The following is a 19,180-nucleotide window of genomic DNA, read 5'->3' as shown; positions in this document are numbered from 1 at the left end:
CCCCCATATAACGGTACCTCCATATATTCGGTATTTTGGTGATTTTAGCGTCTTTATATACCAATTTTTTTTCAAATTACGCATTTATAGTTCGTAATGGATACTCCAGTCTGTGACAGAAAAATGTCTATGCAGGTCCAGGTCTTTGTATAGGCCCCATATACCAGTAGCTCCCTATATTCGGTATTTTGACGAGTTTAGGTACAATACTCACCGAAGTTGTTTGAAATGTCGTATGTGAAGTTCGTAATGGATGCTACAGAATATGACAAAAAATTGTCTACGCAGTTTCAGGTCTTGGCACAGCTCCGATATAACGGTACCTCCCTATATTCTATACTTTGATGATTTTAGCTACATTATTCGCGTTTATTTCAAGTTCCGAATTTTAATTTGGTAATGACTCATGACAAATAATGCATGTGTGGGTCCACGTCGTATAGGCACCAATATAACGGCAATATTCCGTATTTTTATAATTTTACCAAATTTTTTTCAGGATTTTATTTCCAAATTCGTTCCAAATGGTGGAGGGTATTCAAAGTTCGGCCCGGCCGAACTTACTGCTTTTTAACTTGTTTGCTTTCATTCAATAAAATAAAAAAAAATTAAAAATGATGGCGTTTGTTGCCGTTCCTTATCTTACCCTGTAGAGACCAATCTTAGTCAGTTGTAGAAGATAAAATTTTTAATTCCAAGCTCTTTGGTATCCAATTGCCTCTAAACTTCGCATTTAAAATGGCACAACATCACACCTCTGGTACCTCGTTCCAAAATTGTCAGAATTCTTAGTAATAACATTTATTACGAATAATTGAAGTATTTCTTGTTCCTTAACTTATGGGTCCAGGTTGCGATTTTGAGAAAGTACACTGTTAATTTCTAAAATGCATTATTTTCAGCACATAAATCTATTTTAACAAGTAATAAATAAGTCAAGTTCGACCTGGCCTGGCCAGTTGCAAACCAACACATGCAGGGAAAGCTACAGATGTGATACTCCAGAAATAGAATGAACGAAATTCTCCAGGTATTGCAATGCATAAATGGACTACTTAAAAAATAATTCGAAATATCAAGGTTTACTTTCTAAAATTCGTTTTCGAGCAATGTGTTCATTTCTAATTTAAAAGGTAATAATTAGGCCCTCTTTCGCACAATCCTCACAAATCTACAACCAATATTTTCTAAAAAATACCTTCGACAAAAAAAAAACAAAAAAAACCAAATAAAGCATCAGAGTTGTTGAATCACTGCTTTTGATTCCAGATTGAAAATCACATCTTTTTTCGAAATTCTTGTTTTCCAAGCCTGATGAACATTTCATGGTAGAATTAAGAAGGTAAAGTCATGCAATCATATATTATCATTTTTTTTTAAAAAATTATTCATTTGGCAACATCTCATTGTCAAAATTTGTATTTATAAATCTTTTGTACATACACAAATCAAAGATGGGAACCGGTTTTTATTTAGTGAAATATAACAAGGTAAATTACAGAAAATGCAGAAATGGGCATGCTTATTGAAATGAATTTACCTTCTTTACCATGGAACATTTTATATATATATATATATATATATGTTGCCAAATGAATAATATATATATATATATATATATATATACATATATATATATATATATATATATATATATATATATATATATATATATATATATATATATATATATATATATATATATATATATATATATATATATATGTGGATCAATGTGATTCAGACTCTGGCGAAAGAACTTATTATGAACTACAAATACAGAATTTTAAAGAAATCCGATAGAAAATGCGACCAAAATCATCAAAATAGCGAATGTCGGAAGGTACCTTTATATGGGGACTATTGTAAAACGTGGACCTATATAGACAATGTACTGCTATCGGAAGTAAAGCCGTTTACATACTCTTAATATTAAATTGTAAGTAATTCCGTTAAAACATGCGGCTAAAATCATTCAAATATCGAATGTCGGGAGATACCGTCATATGGGGCATATACGAAAATCTGGACCAATAAATAATTTTCAATACCAACCATCCTAGACACAATATAATTTATTATGCAAAATTTCTTGTTCTACGTCAGATAATACAGGCTGTATCTTGAATAGGGAGGCAGACAAGCGAACATCTTTTAATCGAGTTAGAATTTTTTTGCTGATCATGGGGTCTTCGACAGATATTTTGAGGTTGTAATAACGGAATGGCGATTTTATTTTGTTCGCAACCCTGAAAACTTGTTGCAGAGTGTTACACACGTAAAGAGCTACCCAGGAAATCGACTAGCCCTTTCATTATAAACTACCTACATAAGCTACCAATATCATTTAGCAGTGCTGCCGTAGAGCGGACCCTTCCTTGTACCTAGGTACCGGCAGATCCCTTAACTTTAAATGTCTGCGAATATATTTATTTTTGTAATAATTTGATTTTTTTTCTCTATAGAAGTAATGTAAATAACCCTTCCCTTTCTGAGACATTACACTTCATGTTGTTCATGAATTAGTTTTCTATGTAGATACTATGATTTTATTTAAACAAATCACTGCCAAACTGAAAATTTTTGAAGTGAGAAAAATAAAAACAATATTAAACTGTAAAACAACTGATAGAAACCTTAAATACTCGCTCATATTTAATCCAGCTTTCAGGAAGTGGAAGTCAAAAGGGCAACAACAATGTAGATTTTTTTATAATTACCGGAAATATGTTCATCTCCCAACGAAAAAACGACAACTAATAACATCGAGCCTTAAAAGAGTTCTCGACTCGCAAACACATTCTACCAATCGGATGTACTTACTCGATAACATGGCATTGTAGTGTAACTTCCGATTCGGAACACATCCTCTGCTTGTTATCTTTGCAAGATATTGTACAGAACACTGAGCTTTCTTTCTATGTGCAAAATGTCCAACAATTCTTGTATATTATTCCTATTGTTGTTGTTGTTGTTTTTCTTCTTCTTCCACTTTGTCTTTTTCGTTATATGGAAACATTTCATGTTTATGTAAAAGCATCTCCGTTTCATGCTTTACTTCATAACATTTCATATGCTACTCCTACCCAATTTTGAATTTGTTTATATTGATAGCGCAGTTTTTTTTTTTTTTTTTTTTTTTTTTTGCTTTTTGCTCCACCTCCTACAGCTTCTTTGTACATAGGCAGGAGTATGTCTTTCTGTGTGTTTTCCTATTTGATAGTGTTTCATAAAAATATTTCCCATTTTTATCTTCATTGCAGATCCCATTGCATTGACGGCCGAATTTCTTGGCTTGGACAATCGTTCGACAAATCCAACAACAGCAACAACAATGACAAACAACATTTTAAATTTAGCTAACGTGGGCAACAGCACCAGCACTTCTTCGTCGTCGATTATTGGCAAAGTTTGTGGAGCCGTGGGGGCTAATGGTATTGGTCGCATGGCTGCCATAACTGGCGTTGGAGGCGGAGTTAATGCCTCATCATCCACCACATCGGCTTGCAATGGCACAAGTCTCCAAACCAATATCGATGTCTTGAATTGTAATGGCAATGCAAATGCCTTGGCGGCCGCTTACATGCCACTCACACCCAGCTCCACGCAATCCTCCATATCACCGGGCACAACGGCAACGGGCAACACTTTCGACATGTTCCAGGTAAGTTTTGTAGTAAACGATGACCATACGCCCATGGGCCATCGAAAATAATTGCATTTGATCTTTTTTCTTTCGCCAGCACTTCGAAATGCACCTCAGAAAAATTCCCATTCACTTTATTTGTTGTATTTCGATATTTCATTTGCATTGATTTAAATTTTCAAAAAAAAATATATATATATAGAAAAGCGAAGAAATTACGAACGAAATAATTATAAGCTGACTGAAAATGAAATATTTGACTATTTAAAAAATAGCTACTTCGTTTGTTTAATTTTAAGGACCATATTTGTGGCTAAATTAAATATATTCTAACTTGCGTTACGATAATTCAAAATGTTGACCCTTTATGGAAGAGTTGCCGAAGGAGCGGACGCGGCTCAGCACTATCCATAGACATAAGAGATAAATAAGCAGCTGTATATTTTCTTCGGATGTTAAAATTAATACTGATACAAAAAATACGGATGTGCTAAGTATTGGTTGGAGGGAACACTTCTTTAAATTTTAGATTAGTAGTTGTTAGTTAAAATTTGTCGCATGCTGCAACATTTTTAGACTTTTTGGGGGAGGTACCAGAAGAAGTGCCCCCACTAAGTCCCTATTCATACAATCGGACGAATGGACATCTCAAGATTAACTCTTAGTGTTTCGAAATAGATTTCGCCCAAGACATATTTTGGCCGTATCAAATATTTACCAACTAGACACTAAAAGCTCTTTTTCAAAATTTTAACATCCCAAGCAAAACTCTTTAAGTAATACCACTCTCTCTCGCTCTTTACCTCTTTTTACTTGTTTTGTTGTCAGCATTCATTAATTGATCTACCTGTGTCAGTCCAAGAGCATATCTGGCTTATTGGTGCTCAAAATAACTCTGAAAGGAAATATATGAGTTGATCTAACTTTTGCACACTTTTAAAATTTGTAGATGAAGTTCGAGGATAGATCAGAAACAGAAGACAGAATTTTCAGGAAATATTAATCTCACAAATAGAATAGGGAAAATCCGATTCTGTTAAAATTTCGTTCATTGTCACGTCTCCATATGTAAACCCTAGAAACAAAAGTGGTCTCAATATAAAATTTCAGAAGTTCAGCTCTATGCCTTCAACCAATAATACTCTTCGTACAGTTAAAGTACACGTTTAAAAAAATCGTCATATATTCACCTGAGATACCAACAAAGACCACAATCTCAAATTTCGGAATTTCACCTCTGTTATTTCCCCCATTATCAAATTTTGTATCATTTAGTACAATTATAGTACGCATATCCTAAACCAGCTGCATCCCTCAACCACCGACACTAATAGTAATCTCCATACCGAATTTTACTACTAAATCTCAATCTAAGAGATCTCAATGTCAAATTTCAGGATTCCAGCCCCATCCCTTTACCAAATACCTAATTTAGTAGAACTTAGTACGTTTCGAACAATTATAGTATACGTTCCCGAAACCATATCTATATCTTAACCATAGACACTAACAGTGACATTCATATCAAATTTCTGGATTTCAGCTCTATTCCGTCACCCAATACCAAATTTAAAACCATTTACTACATTTCGTACAATTATAATAAACACTTCTCAATACCAGATACCAACAGATACCTCAATAACAAATTTGAGGATTCCAGCCCCATCCCTTCACTCAATACCAAATTTGGTACAATTTAGTACTTTTCGTACAAATAAAAGACACATTTCCAAACCACCGCCAAATCTCGAACACAGATACCATCAGTAATCTAAATATCAAATTTTAGAATTATATCATCAACAAACAATAAATTTAGTACCATTCAGCACTTTTCGTCGAATTACAGTATACATTTCCGAAACCACCTCTGTTCACCAATTACCAAATTGAATCAAAATACGGGGTAACTGCAACAATGTCAAAAACTATATTTTTTACCTATTGTTGCTCTGCGGTATTTTGGCCCATTCCAACCGAAGCGTTTCCTTGAGGTGATCGACACATAGGTATTTTTAGTGTCAATCTTGCTTTCCAAAATACTCCAGACACAATAGTCCAACGGATTGGTATCCGGAGATTTTTGAGGCCATTGTGCGCTGAAAATGAAGCGAGGAACCTCATTTTGTAAACATTCTTGGGTGGCGCTGACTGCGATGGTTCTGTCCAAGGTCTGTGGCCAAAATGTTTGCGTGCCCAAGGCTTTAATACACCCTCCAGAATACCTTCGCAATAATATTCGACATTTATTCTGATACCGCGGTCGATTAATAAGAGCGAAGAGCGACCATCGGCTCTTATGGCTGCCCACACCATTACCATGGCCGGCGCTTGAGTTCTGGTGGCCAACCGAAGGTGCACATTTTCAGCTGACCTCTTTGGCAAGTAAACACGATCAGTTTGTTTGTTTACAAACTGCTGGACAACGAATGTTTTCTCATCGAATTTCTCACCAAATTTGGCAGTTCACAACTTCCGGCCAGCCGAAGCAACTCTTTAGCTCCTTTAAGTCTATTTTTTTCTGTTGCGGTGTAAGTTCTTGCACTTCTTGGAATGTCAATGGCTTTACCCCGAGCTATTTTTTTAATATTTGCCGAACGTAATATTGCGATATGTTCAGCTCACGAGCCATTTTTCGGCCACTGCGACTTTCGAACCATTTCTTCTGATGTTGCGGTTTTCTTCCGTTCACTTCCATGACGTCGGGCTACGCTTCCACACCACACAAAAGATATATTTATATTTATATGCTGGAGTGCTCTAACGATAGCCGCTTGTGGTTTTCCAGCCAAATATAAAGAAATCACACTATCACGCTTGAATTCCATCACGAATAAGTTTTTTTCAGAAAATTCTCACCAAAATGCTTTTGTACGCTTGTAAACAATCGGACGAGTGCCTTAGAAATAACAGCAGTCTGAAGTTGGTTGCAGTTACTTTTATTTTTACTTTTACAAACCACAAACCACAAACATACCACTAAAAGGGACCCCGATACAAAGCTGTTTCAAATTTAGTACTGTTTGTTTGTCAGAAAAAGCAGAGGTGGGTTTGCTTATTTGAAATGACTTTACCTTCCTTATTTTACCATGATATCAAATATATTTTCCAACCTTGATTCTCATAACAAATTTCAAGCTTTTAAGTCTATTCCTTCACATAATACGAAATGGAAGCACTTTAGAAGTTTAGTACCATTTTGGAAGTATTCGTAACCTTAAAGTTCGAATTTCCAAAAATCCTTTGGTACATCTATCCTGCACTCCATCAGTAGCTCTCATTCCAAATTTTAGAATTAAATTTTTATCACACGCACCGAGACCGAAACCGTTTACATAAAAATTCTGAAAGTTCTTCTATAGTTCTTATATAGTATAAGAATTTTGGAAAATCTTTTCCCCAAAGATTGTTGGAGTTTCTACATTATTGATGGTAAGGGGGAAGGACCTGCTGTTTTTAAAATTGTCTTTAATGTAATCAATTTGTAACATTATTATTTTTTTTGTTAGATCTTCTTAAAATTATAATTAAACTACATCCTCAGCTTATGATTATTTCGTCGCCAATTTTACTGCAAAACAATGTTTAATGATAATGTGTTTCAATTTCAATCATTTTTTTTTCATATCAATTTTTTCATGTTAACTACTTTTTAACCAAACAAAAAAAATGATCGTCTTTCAACTACTACTGTGTAATGCTTTCGAACTGTTCTTAACTACCAAACTTTCCATCACCACCACCATCATCACTACAACTGAAACTTATATCACCTCTTTCTTTCTTTCTCTCTCTTCTTTTCTTATACTACCGCTTATAAATTATTAAAAAAAAAACAATCTCTAGTTTGACAATATTGCACCATCACAACAACACCAACAACAAAATACACCACTCAAGGTGTTCCAAAGAAATATCAGCTTCGATTGTTCTGCACCCTTATCGCCCAGTACGCCTACATCTCTTTATAATAACTCTTTTCAAAGTTCACCCTTAGTCAGGTAATAATCAAATGAAATGAGCAAAAAAATAATAATTAACAACATTTTAAATGTGATTAGTTAATGCTATGGTCTCCGTTTCAATTTTTATTTAATAATTTACAATGTGTGTAGTTGTAGATGTGTGTGCGTGCTCGTCAGTGTGTTTGATATTTTTCAAAATATCCTGGTTTTGATAATAATTTTGTTTTTATTTAATTTTTGCTTTTTTTAACGAAATCCTTTAGCGATAGCAGCAATTCATCCTCAGCCAATGGCTTGTCTTTGGACTCCATACCCATGGTCTATCAGAATGGTTACAATACCAATGGACTGACTTCAACCCGTTCCACATCGCCTGAGAGTCAAAATAGTAATCAATCGAATGAGAATAACTTGATTGATATGATGGTAAGTATTTTTCACATTTCCCCATTGATGAATAATTTAGAGAGGGAGATATAGTCAAAGTTTAATGGGAGACAAGTTTATTATAAATTAATACCAGTTTGTAGAGGATTTATTTAAAATTAAACCCATGCATCCTATAATCGTACTTCACCTAAGCTCGTTAGAAAATAGTTAGAGGAAATTCGGACGCTAATTTTACATTTTTCACAATTTTGTCCACTTGTGGGGAGAAATTCCTCTTTTCTGGCTCAAGTTTAACAAAAATCTTACGATGGGCAAGGGTTTGACTTTGTCTTCGTTCGCCTATTAAAGGGGTATAAAACAGTGACAATTTTAAGGAGGTAGATTATATTGTCAGAAATATTGAAAAATAAAAAGTTAAAGAAATCAGACAAAAAAAATTACGTTTTGTGAGAGAAATTATTATTCAAAATTATCAACCTCATATGGAGGCTATACGAACACCTGCGTACGCAATTTTATACCCTCCACCAAAGTATGGAGGGTATATTAAGTTTGTCATTCCGTTTGTAACACCTCGAAATATACATTTTAGACCCCACCAAGTATATATATTCTTGATTAGCATACAATTCTATGTCGATTTAGCGATGTCCGTCCGTCTGGCCATCTATCCGTCTGTGGAAATCACTCTAGCTTTCGAAAGAAATGAAGTAGGTTGATAAAATTTTACTCAAATGTATATTATTTCTGCAGGCCTTTTGGTATTGAAAATGGGCCATGTAGGTCCACGTTTTGGTATAGCCCCCATATAACGGTACCACTCGATATTCGGTACTTTGATTTAAGCGACATAATTCAGCGGAAACGTTACAAATGTGGTATTTGAAGTTCGTAATGTATACTACAGCCTATGACAGAAAATTATTTGTGCAGGTCCAAGTCCTCGCATAGACCCCATACAACGGTACCTCCTGATATTCGGTATTTTGATGATTTTAGCGACTTTATTCACCGGAATTGTTTCAAATTTGGCATTTGAAGTTCGTAATGAATACTACAACCTATGACTCATTTTACTATAACCCACATGATACCTCCCTATATTCGGTATTTTGATTAAGTTTCGCATTTGAATATTGTAATAGCCAAAAGTTTCCTATGCAGGTCTATGTCGTCGTATAGACCCTAATATAACGGCTACTTTCCTTATTTTTAAGATTATAACCGGTTTTTTAACGGATTTTATTTACTTTTTTTTATTTATTTATTTATTTATTTTTTTTTTTTTGGAAAATTGCCAAATTCGTTCCAAATGGTGGAGGGCATTCAAAGTTCGGCTCGGCCCAACTTACAACTTTTTTACTTGTATGTAATAGACTGTAGTACCCATTAGGACCTTCAAATATGAAATTTAAAACAATTCTGTTGAATAAAGTCGCTAAGATCATCAAAATATCAATATATGTGAGGTTTACGAAGACGTGGACCTGCATAGAAAATTTTCTGTCATATGTGGAAATATCCATAACGAACTTCAAATACGAAATGTGAAACAATTCCAGTTAATAACGTCGCTAAAATCATCAAAATACCGAATACCGGGAGGCATCGTTATATAGAGCTATATGAAGATGTGAGCCTGTATAGACAATTTTCTGTCAAGTATCTATTTCGCACTTTAAATACGAAAATTAAAACAATTTCGGTCTATAATGTGTCTAGTTCCATAAAAATACCGAATATTGGGAGGTACAGTTGTATGGGGTCTAGACGAAGACGTGGACCAGCATAAGTATTTTTTTTCTCATAGGCTGTAGTACCCATTAAGATCTTCCAATATGAAATTTGAAACTATATTGAGAACAAGTGTGACGACGGATTTATGATATTGTTGTGCTATTTTACGTTTTTGGAGAGTTAGGATCATTAAAAAAATTGAAGCTTTGTGTGGGGAGGAATAAGAAGTAGTGGGCCCAGTTTCATACCTGATGTAGTCGGATATATATATTATGACGTCCGAATTGAATGCTTGCTTCGCCTTCTACAAGAAAGCTTAAGTTTTTGATGGGGAGGTAAACGAAGAATAGAGGAGGAGAGATCTACGAATTATTCCGCCTTGTATGATTCTTTATAATATTGCTCCTTTGTGGAAGTACAAAAAGCTGTCGAAGCATCTTCGCAAATCTCGGCGAAGAGAATGGCCACTTGGCTTTTAAGATTTTGATTGGACGACTTTGGTGAACTGCGAGCTCTTTAAGTTTAGAGCATTTTCAAGTCAATGGGAATCAGACTCATTTACATTTATTGGCTTAACTTTCGATTTTTTTTTTTTTTTTTTTGATTTTTTTTCCAGAGGTAGGCATTTTCATCCTCATTCCGGGAAATTATTTTTTCTTGGAGGACGGATCCGGATATTTAAAGTTTTTTTTTTTATTCTGGAAACATAATTTCAATATAATGAACATAGTCACACTATCACGCTTGAATTCTATCACGAATAACTTTTTTTTCTGGAAAATGCTCACCAAAATGCTTTTGCACGCTTTTAAATAATATAAACAACTGTCGGAGGAGTGGCTTAGAAATGACAGCAGTCCGAAGTTGGTTGCAATTTTTTCATCCACCTCTGTATGGTGACAAAAAATAACGAATATTTGGAGGTACCGTTATATAGGGGCTATGCAATGCCTGCATAAGTAATTTATTGTCATAGATTGTCATAGAGGAATTTGTAGACTTTGTTGGGTCTGATATGAGTATTTCGAGGAATTACAAACGGAAATACAAAGTTAATATACTCTCCAAAGTGGGGGCTATAATATTTCTAAAACGATAACTTTTATCAATAAAGTATAAAATGCGTCTTTTATTATAAAATTTAGGAATTTAAAATATAAAATTAAAAAAAAAAATTATATTTTTTTAGAAATTCCTCAAGGTTGCTGCCAACAATCAGCAAAATCAATTGCCGCAGCAGCAGCAGCAACAACAGTCGCTAAACATTCAACAGGATGCAAACCTACAGCAGCAACAACAACAGCGCCTAAAACAACAACAACAAACTGAATTCCTTAATACCGATTTTGATAGCATCAGCAATCCTACAAATCTTTTCGATGAACAAAATCTGGAAAATTTCGAAGCTTTGTCGGCTTTCGATATGGAACTATCCAAGTTGCAGGCCCTGAATGCTGTTACCCTGTGGCAGGCTCAACAACAACAAATGCCTTTGCTGCAAAATCTCTTGCAGACCTACAATACCATCAATCAATTTCAGAACTGGCAATTACAGCAGCAGCAGCAACAACAGCAGCAGCCGCCTGCTCCTCCCCCACAACAACAGCAACAAACGGTACCCCCATCGATACCGCAACGTTTAAACAACGGTAATAATTTTATCAACGCTTTTAATTTTAATGGTACCGAGCAGCCCCCCTTAGAGCAAGCAGCAAAGTTCTATCGAGGATCTGCAGCGTTTTGTGAGCCCACCTGTACATGGAGCGGTCAATTGCCACCACGGTCACATCGTCTCTATCAATTCTCACCCAAAGTGTTTTTGGGCGGCATACCCTGGGACATTAGTGAACAGTCGTTGATACAAATCTTCAGGCCATTTGGCCAGATAAAGTAAGAAAATGGACAACATTATTTATTGAGGATATTGAAATATAATTGCTTATTTTAAGGGTTGAGTGGCCAGGCAAGGAAGAGGAAGGCACCCAACAACCAAGAGGCTATGTTTATATTATATTCGAATCGGACAAACAAGTCAAGGCTTTACTCTCCGCCTGTGCTGTCCAGGCCGATGAGCGTCAACATGGTGATGGTATTTTTTATTTTAAAATCTCCTCGAGGCGCATCAAGGCAAAGGATGTAAGTATTAAAAACCAGAAATAACTGCAACATCAAACTAATCGCATTTTGGTCCGACAGGTTGAAGTTATACCCTGGTTAATTGGTGACTCGAATTATGTCAAATCTACTTCTCAAAAGTTGGATCCTACCAAAACTGTATTCGTTGGTGCCCTGCATGGCAAGTTGACGGCCGAGGGTTTGGCCAAAATTATGGATGATCTCTTTGATGGAGTTCTATATGCAGGTATGTCTTTTCCTACTATTTCAGATGCCATGTGTTCTTATTTTTTCGTTTTCTTTTTAAGGTATCGACACGGACAAATACAAATATCCCATTGGTTCGGGACGTGTAACTTTCAACAACAATCGCTCCTATTTGAAAGCCATTTCGGCTGCATTCGTCGAAATTCGCACACCGAAATTCACCAAAAAAGTGCAAATCGATCCATATCTCGAAGATTCTCTATGCTCAATATGCGGAGTACAACACGGACCATATTATTGTCGAGAACTCAGTTGCTTCAGGTGAGAGTCCGTAGAGGTTGGTTAGTATTGAAAAGGAAAACCAAAAAAACTTAAACAAGTATAAATATTATGCATTTTGTACAAATCATCCTGAAAGGTTAAAAAATGTAGTACTTTTAATATTCCAGTGTGGAATATTCATATACCATCTATACAGAATATACAGGGTGAAACTGCAACAAAGTCAAATGCCATAATTTTTACATTTTTTTTTTAATTTTATTGAATGAAAGCAAATAGCATCACATTTTTTGTGTAAGTTTAGTTTTATGGCCTTCAAACAGCCAATGAAACCATCACACCTTGCCCGAAAGTTGCTCTGCGGTATTTTGACCCATTACCGGCAAAGTGCTTGCTTGAGGTGATCAACACTTTGGTATTTTTTAGTGCCAACCTTGCTTTCCAAAATACTCCAGACACAATAGTCCAACGGATTGGCATCCGAAGAATTTGGTGGCTATTGTGCGCTGTAAATGAAGCGAGGAACCTCATTTTGTAACCATTCTTGGGTGGCGCGTGCCGAGCGCAATGATGCTGAGTCCTGTTGGAATGCCAAAATGTTAGCGTGTCCACGGCTTTAGAACACCCTCTAGAATGTTTTCGCGATAATATTCGTCATTAATTCTGATGACACGATCGATTAATACGAGCGGAGAGCGCCCATCGGCTGCTATAGCGGCACACACCATCACCATGAACGGCGCTTGAGTTCTGGGGGCCAACCCAGGTGCACATTTTCAGCTAACCTCTTTGACAAGTAAACACACGTTGTTGGACAACGAATGCATTCTCATCGGAGAAAACCAAATTTGGCAGTTCTCCACTTTCGGCCATTACGACGTGGGTTTCGATCAAGTCGCTTCTTTACTTTTCGGCCCATTTCTGCTGATGTTGCTGTTCTCTTCCGTCCACTTCCTTGACGTCTGGCTACGCTACCAGTATCACGGTAACAAAAGATTTATTCACATTTAAATGCTGAAGTGCTCTAACGATAGCCACTTGTGGTTTTCCAGCTAAATATAATGAAATCAAACCATCATGCTTGAATTCCATCACGAATAACTTTCTCACCAAAATGCTTTTGTGCGCTTGTAAACAATATAATGAACTGTCACTGGAATAATTTTAACGAGTGGCTTAGAAATGGCAGCAGTCGTTTAGGGACTGGTGTATGGAACTTTGAACTAGACTGACACAACTCTTCCACAGGTCTTGTATATACAGGAGAACCTTATATAAAAATAAGCCTTTTCGCAGGTCTTTTTATACACTGGAAACAAAAGAACTTCCACTGTTCTTCTTTACACCAAAAAACGTTCACTGGTCTTATACATACAGATGACCCTCCAGTAGCATTTTTTGTACAGATTTTCCAACACAAATTGGCTTTCACGGATTTTTTACTATTACCTTATAATAGCAAAGTCGCTCTTTGTCAATTTCCATGTCCAAGTGCTATTCATTGTCTAAATACCAATTGTGCCAAAGTTAGTACCATGCATTACTTTTCTTACATCTTTAGTAGGAATTTTAAGCTTTTTCAGGTGAGACTGGCTCGTAAACTGAACATATCGCAATATTTCATTCGGAAAATATTGAAAAATGATCTCGGGGTCGAGCCATTGAAATTCCAAAAAGTGCAAGAACTTACACCGCAACAGAAAGAAAATAGACTCAAAAGAGGTAAAGAGTTGCTTCACTTGACCGAAAGTGTGAACTGCCGAATCTGGTTTTCTCCGATGAGAAAACATTCTTTGTCCAGAAGTTTGTAAACAAACAAAATTATCGTGTTTACTTGCCAAAGAGGTCAGCTGAAAATTTTTACCTTCGGTTGGCCACCAGAACTCAAGCGCCGGTCATGGTGATGATGGTCGCTCTCCGCTCGTATAAAACGACGTGGCATCAGAATAAATGCCGAATATTATCGCGAAAATATTCTGGAGGATGTATTAAAGCCATGGGCACTCAAAACCTGTATACCCTTCACCATAGTACGAAGACTCCTTAAACAGATAAATTTCATTTATTTTAAACATTTTTAAAACTTTTATTTATAATATCAACCCCTTCCTCCAAGAAGCATTGCGTGAAATGTAATGCAAAAAAATGGAAACTTTAATACTAAAAAGAAAGATATAAGAAATATTACCCTGAGTAGGAGTCGATTTTTTCGAATTATACCCCGACTCTAGCAAATTTGTTCGCATAAACCCTTCACAAGTCGCTATTCGCCGAATATCTTCCTTATATACAGAAATTTTTCAATCTTTATGTGAATCACTATCACTGGCTGCCGTTTCAAGTTATATCCTCTTCTTGTATGCCGCATTGACTAATATTTCCATTTTTATGCATCAATTTTCAGATACTTCTGTCGCTCCTGTTGGGAATGGCAACACTCAACCGATCTCGTCAAATATCACAAGCCGTTGAGCAGAAATTCGAAATCTCAGACATTGGTTGGCATCGGACCAGCCACTTCGACGGCATCAATTGCATCGAATGCCTCTACCCCATCATTGCCATCGATTAATTCCCGCCCAGTATTGAATTGTCGTCAAACTCCCCAGCCAGTGGTTGGTCAAACGCAAGCACAAGAATCGTTTAATGCAATTCAACAGCAGCAACAACAACAGCAACATCATCGTCGCCAGCAGCAACAGCTACAGCAGACATCTCAGGCTGGCTTTCAGTTGCAGACACAATCCTCTCAATCACAACAGCAGCAGCAACAACAACAACAGCAAATTCCTGCTCTGAATGCCTTTCATTTTTAGAAAAGAGAAGATCAAGCAATTGATGAGAGATGTTAGAGAACATCTCATAAAGAAAATGTTAGAGAATCACGAGGAGAACATTGATTGTTTTGATGTTGAAGTTAATTTTTTTAAGAAGCCTTATTTTATTTATTATCATTGTTGTATATAAATAGGGAGTTTAACGTCTCGAAGAGAGAGACACAAGTTTAGGTTTTGAATTCTATCCTTGCAAAGGAAACAAACACCCGCTCACTCACAAACGAGCAACCCATCATCATTATTGTATTTATAAAACATATCAGCATCATTTTGTTTAAATGCGAGAGATAGAGGAAGAGATGAAGAATTTTTAATGGATCTCTTATTTTTATATTATATCTCTTTTTTTCATAAAACTCATTAGAAGTTCTGCTTTCAGTTTATGTATTGTGGTGCAAAGCCAAGACAAGTGGCGATGGCTTTTTTCTTGATCCATGTTTTGCACTTTATTCTGTTTTCTTCATGTTCCAAATGTTTTGCTTGTCAGTGCCTTTTTTTTTTTTTTTTGTTACAAAAAAATTCTTTGCTATTTTCTAGAAATACTTGAGTTTATTTCTACTAAATTTAGCTTAAAAATGTTACAACATTTAGAATTCATGTTTTCGTTTTATAATTTATTTTGGAAAATTGCAATTTTTTATTAAAAATGTATTAAAAAAATTGTGAAATTTTCCTATTTCTGTTTAGTATTGTCAAATGTTTATTATTAAATTTATATTTCTTGTTATTTATTCATTTTTCAGTTTATACAAATTACTATATATAGAATATTATAATTATTTTTAGTATATTCTTTTTCTCTAAAATTTCATTCGTTTTGTAATTTATTGTTTGTTCATATTATTATTTTATTTTGGGCTATTTATTTTTCGTTTGAGTTTTTTTCTTCTGTTTTGAGAGCTGAATATTTTTATTTTTTAAGTTTACTTAATGCCATGTGTATGCAGAGTTGTAATTATTTTTTCATAAATAAAATTCTTCAATATTTTCTTCTTTGAAAGCTTTTTGTTCAACGATTTTGTTTGAAATATAAATATACTCCAAATCTTTTGGAAAATAAAATATTTGTTGGTTTTTTTGATTTTATTTATTTTAATTTATACATTCTGTATAATTTTTATACTTCCATTGGATAAAGGAAATATTATTTTCACGTTACATTAGACAATGAAGTCATTTGAATAATGTATATGGTATATAAACGTTATTTGGATAAAGTCAATAATACTTAAAACTTATTAGGATAGGGTGGTTGATATTTTGGATAATATTTACACGATTTTGGATATCATAGATAATATTTAAACGCTTTTTGGATACCGTGGATAATAATTCAACTTTATGTCGATAACGTGGATAATATTTAAACGTTATGTGCATAAAGTTGATACCATTTAAACGTTATTTGGAGGATGTGGAGAATATTCAAACGTCATTTAGATAACGTGGATAATATTTAAGGGGCATTCGGATGACGTGGATAATATGTAAACGTTATTCGGATAAGGTGGATAATATTTAAACATTATTAGGGTAACGTGGGTTATATTTAAACGTTATTCGGATAACGTGGATAATATTTAAACGTTATTCAGATAACGTGGATAATATTTAAATGGCATTCGGATGACGTGGATAATATGTAAACGTTATAAGGATAACGTGAATAATATGTAAACGTTATTTGGATAACGTGGATGATATGTAAACATTATTTGGATAACGTGGATAAATTTAAACGTTGTTCGGATAACGTGGATAATATTTAAACGTCATTTGAATAACGTGGATAACATTTAAACGTCATTTGGATAACGTGGATAATATTTAAACGTCATTTGAATAACGTGGATAACATTTAAACGTCATTTGGATAACGTGGATAATATTTAATGGTTTTTTTCGGATAAAGTGGATAATGTCTAAACGTTATTCGGATAACGTGGATAATATTTAATGTTTTTTCGGATAAAGTGGATAATGTCTAAACGTTATTCGGATAACGTGGATAATATTTAATGGTTTTTTTCGGATAAAGTGGATAATGTCTAAATGTTATTCGGATAACGTGGATAATGTCTAAATGTTATTCGGATAACGTGGATAATATTTGAACCTCATTTGGATAACGTGGATAATATTTAAAGGGCATTCGGATGACGTGAATAATACCTAAACGTTATTTGTATAACGTAGATAATACTTAAACGTTATTCGGATAACGTGGATAATATTTAAACGTAATTCGGATAACGTGGATAATACTTAAACGTTATTTTTTCAGATAAAGTGGATAATATTAAATGTTATTTTTTCAGATAAAGTGGATAATATTAAATGTTATTTTTTCAGATAAAGTGGATAATATTAAATGTTATTTTTTCAGATAAAGTGGATAATATTTAATGGTTTTTCGGATAAAGTGGATAATATTTAAGTGTTATTCGGATAACGTGGATAATATTTAAACCTCATTTGGATAACGTGGATAATATTTAAAGGGCATTCGAATAACGTGGATAATATTTAAACGTTATTCGGATAACGTGAATAATATTTAAACGTTTTTCGGATAACATGGATAATATTTAAATGTTTTTCGGATAACATGGATAATATTTAAATGTTATTCGGATAAAGTAGATAATATTTAAACGTTATTCGGATAACGTGGATAATATTTAAACGTTATTTGGATAAAATAGATAATATTTAAACGTTATTTGTAAATTGTTGAAATCTTCTCTGCTAGTCACTTTTCAGAATATTCATAGAACCACTTTCTAAGTCGATTTGTGTATGTCAGTCCGTCCGTCCATTCATGTATTGTTGTGAACAAAATGCAGGTCGCATTTATTATCCGATTGAGATGTAATTTTTCAAACAATATCTGTTTGGCCCAAGGACAAAGCCTATTGAAATTGGTAATAATCGGATCAGATTTAGATATAGCTCCCATATATCTTCAACTGTTTTGGGGTTAGTTGTGCACCGAATGGCCAATGTAAGTACTAATGAAATGAATTTTGAAACATCCCATCGAATTCCGTCTAGAAGCAAGTACATCAATTTTGGTTCGGTTCAGGTATAGCTATAGCTTCCATATTTTTGTTTCATCCGATTTGGGGTTTTAAGTCCCTCACATTCGTAATATACATTCGACAAATAATATTTGGTACCAGATATCAGATACAGTCCACAAATATCTATGCCAAATTTTATCAGGATCGGTTCAGATTTAGATATAGCTTTCATATATATATTCAATCGATTTCGGGTTAATTGTGCACCAAATGGCCAATATCAACCTAAACGGATAGAATTTCGGGACGTACATTATAATCCTTCTCGAAATGATATAAAGCACTCTATAGCAATTTTATTTAGCATAAAAGATTAAAATGTCCGTCACAATTAGTGAAAATCGATTCAGAATTAGATATGCCTCCTATATACATATTAGTTCCCTCTGAAACCAAACTATAACTGCTCTAAACACAAATGTTGATAGGTGGTATGATCTACATCAAATAAATTCTTTTGTTACGGGAGCTCTACTTAAAATACATAGTGGCTAGTCGACTTTTAACTTTAGCTTACTGTTTTTTTTTTTTTTTAATTCTTTAGCTCCTTATTTGCCTTCTTTGTTAATTATTTTAACATTTTTCCTGTCTATTTGAGTTGGTTTTGATCCAAAATTTCAACAATACTTAAACTCGTTCTAAAAACGAAATGATGCTAATCATTTTCATCATAATATGAAAACATATTCATGGCATATTATTTAAATTCTCTAGATAATCACAAAAACATATTGAAACATTAATTATAGAAGAACAAAATCCCCAAAAATGAAAGGAATTAACAACAAAACAAAATTTTAAACACGAAACCAAAAACAACATTTTTAAATCCACGACATACAGGGATTTTACAGTAGTCGACAAACCAAAAAAAAAAAAAAAAAACAAAAATTATGGAAATTTTTAAAACAAATC

General features: G+C 34.3%; 1 protein-coding gene across 4 annotated transcripts in view; it reads left to right on the top strand.

Moving 5' to 3' along the window:
• Positions 1-15,688, top strand: part of LOC101895133 (myb-like protein P) — a 166,358-nt gene extending 150,670 nt beyond the window's left edge. For 3 of the 4 annotated variants that reach the window (XM_059127064.1, XM_059127062.1, XM_011292920.3), the window contains 8 exons: positions 3,264-3,664; positions 7,496-7,650; positions 7,878-8,040; positions 10,931-11,631; positions 11,691-11,877; positions 11,938-12,103; positions 12,165-12,384; positions 14,750-15,688. In XM_059127064.1, coding sequence (XP_058983047.1) covers positions 3,264-3,664; positions 7,496-7,650; positions 7,878-8,040; positions 10,931-11,631; positions 11,691-11,877; positions 11,938-12,103; positions 12,165-12,384; positions 14,750-15,161 — 2,405 coding nt within the window. In that variant the 3' untranslated portion in view covers positions 15,162-15,688. The remainder of the gene's footprint in view (positions 1-3,263; positions 3,665-7,495; positions 7,651-7,877; positions 8,041-10,930; positions 11,632-11,690; positions 11,878-11,937; positions 12,104-12,164; positions 12,385-14,749) is intronic. The other variant, XM_059127063.1, reaches the window with a different exon arrangement.
• The last annotated feature ends 3,492 nt before the right edge of the window (positions 15,689-19,180 follow it).

Source organism: Musca domestica, unplaced genomic scaffold (genome assembly GCF_030504385.1).
Source record: "Musca domestica strain aabys unplaced genomic scaffold, Musca_domestica.polishedcontigs.V.1.1 42, whole genome shotgun sequence".
Taxonomy (NCBI): domain Eukaryota; kingdom Metazoa; phylum Arthropoda; class Insecta; order Diptera; family Muscidae; genus Musca; species Musca domestica.
Note: the sequence above shows the minus strand (reverse complement) of the source record. Positions and strands in the feature narration are given on the sequence as shown.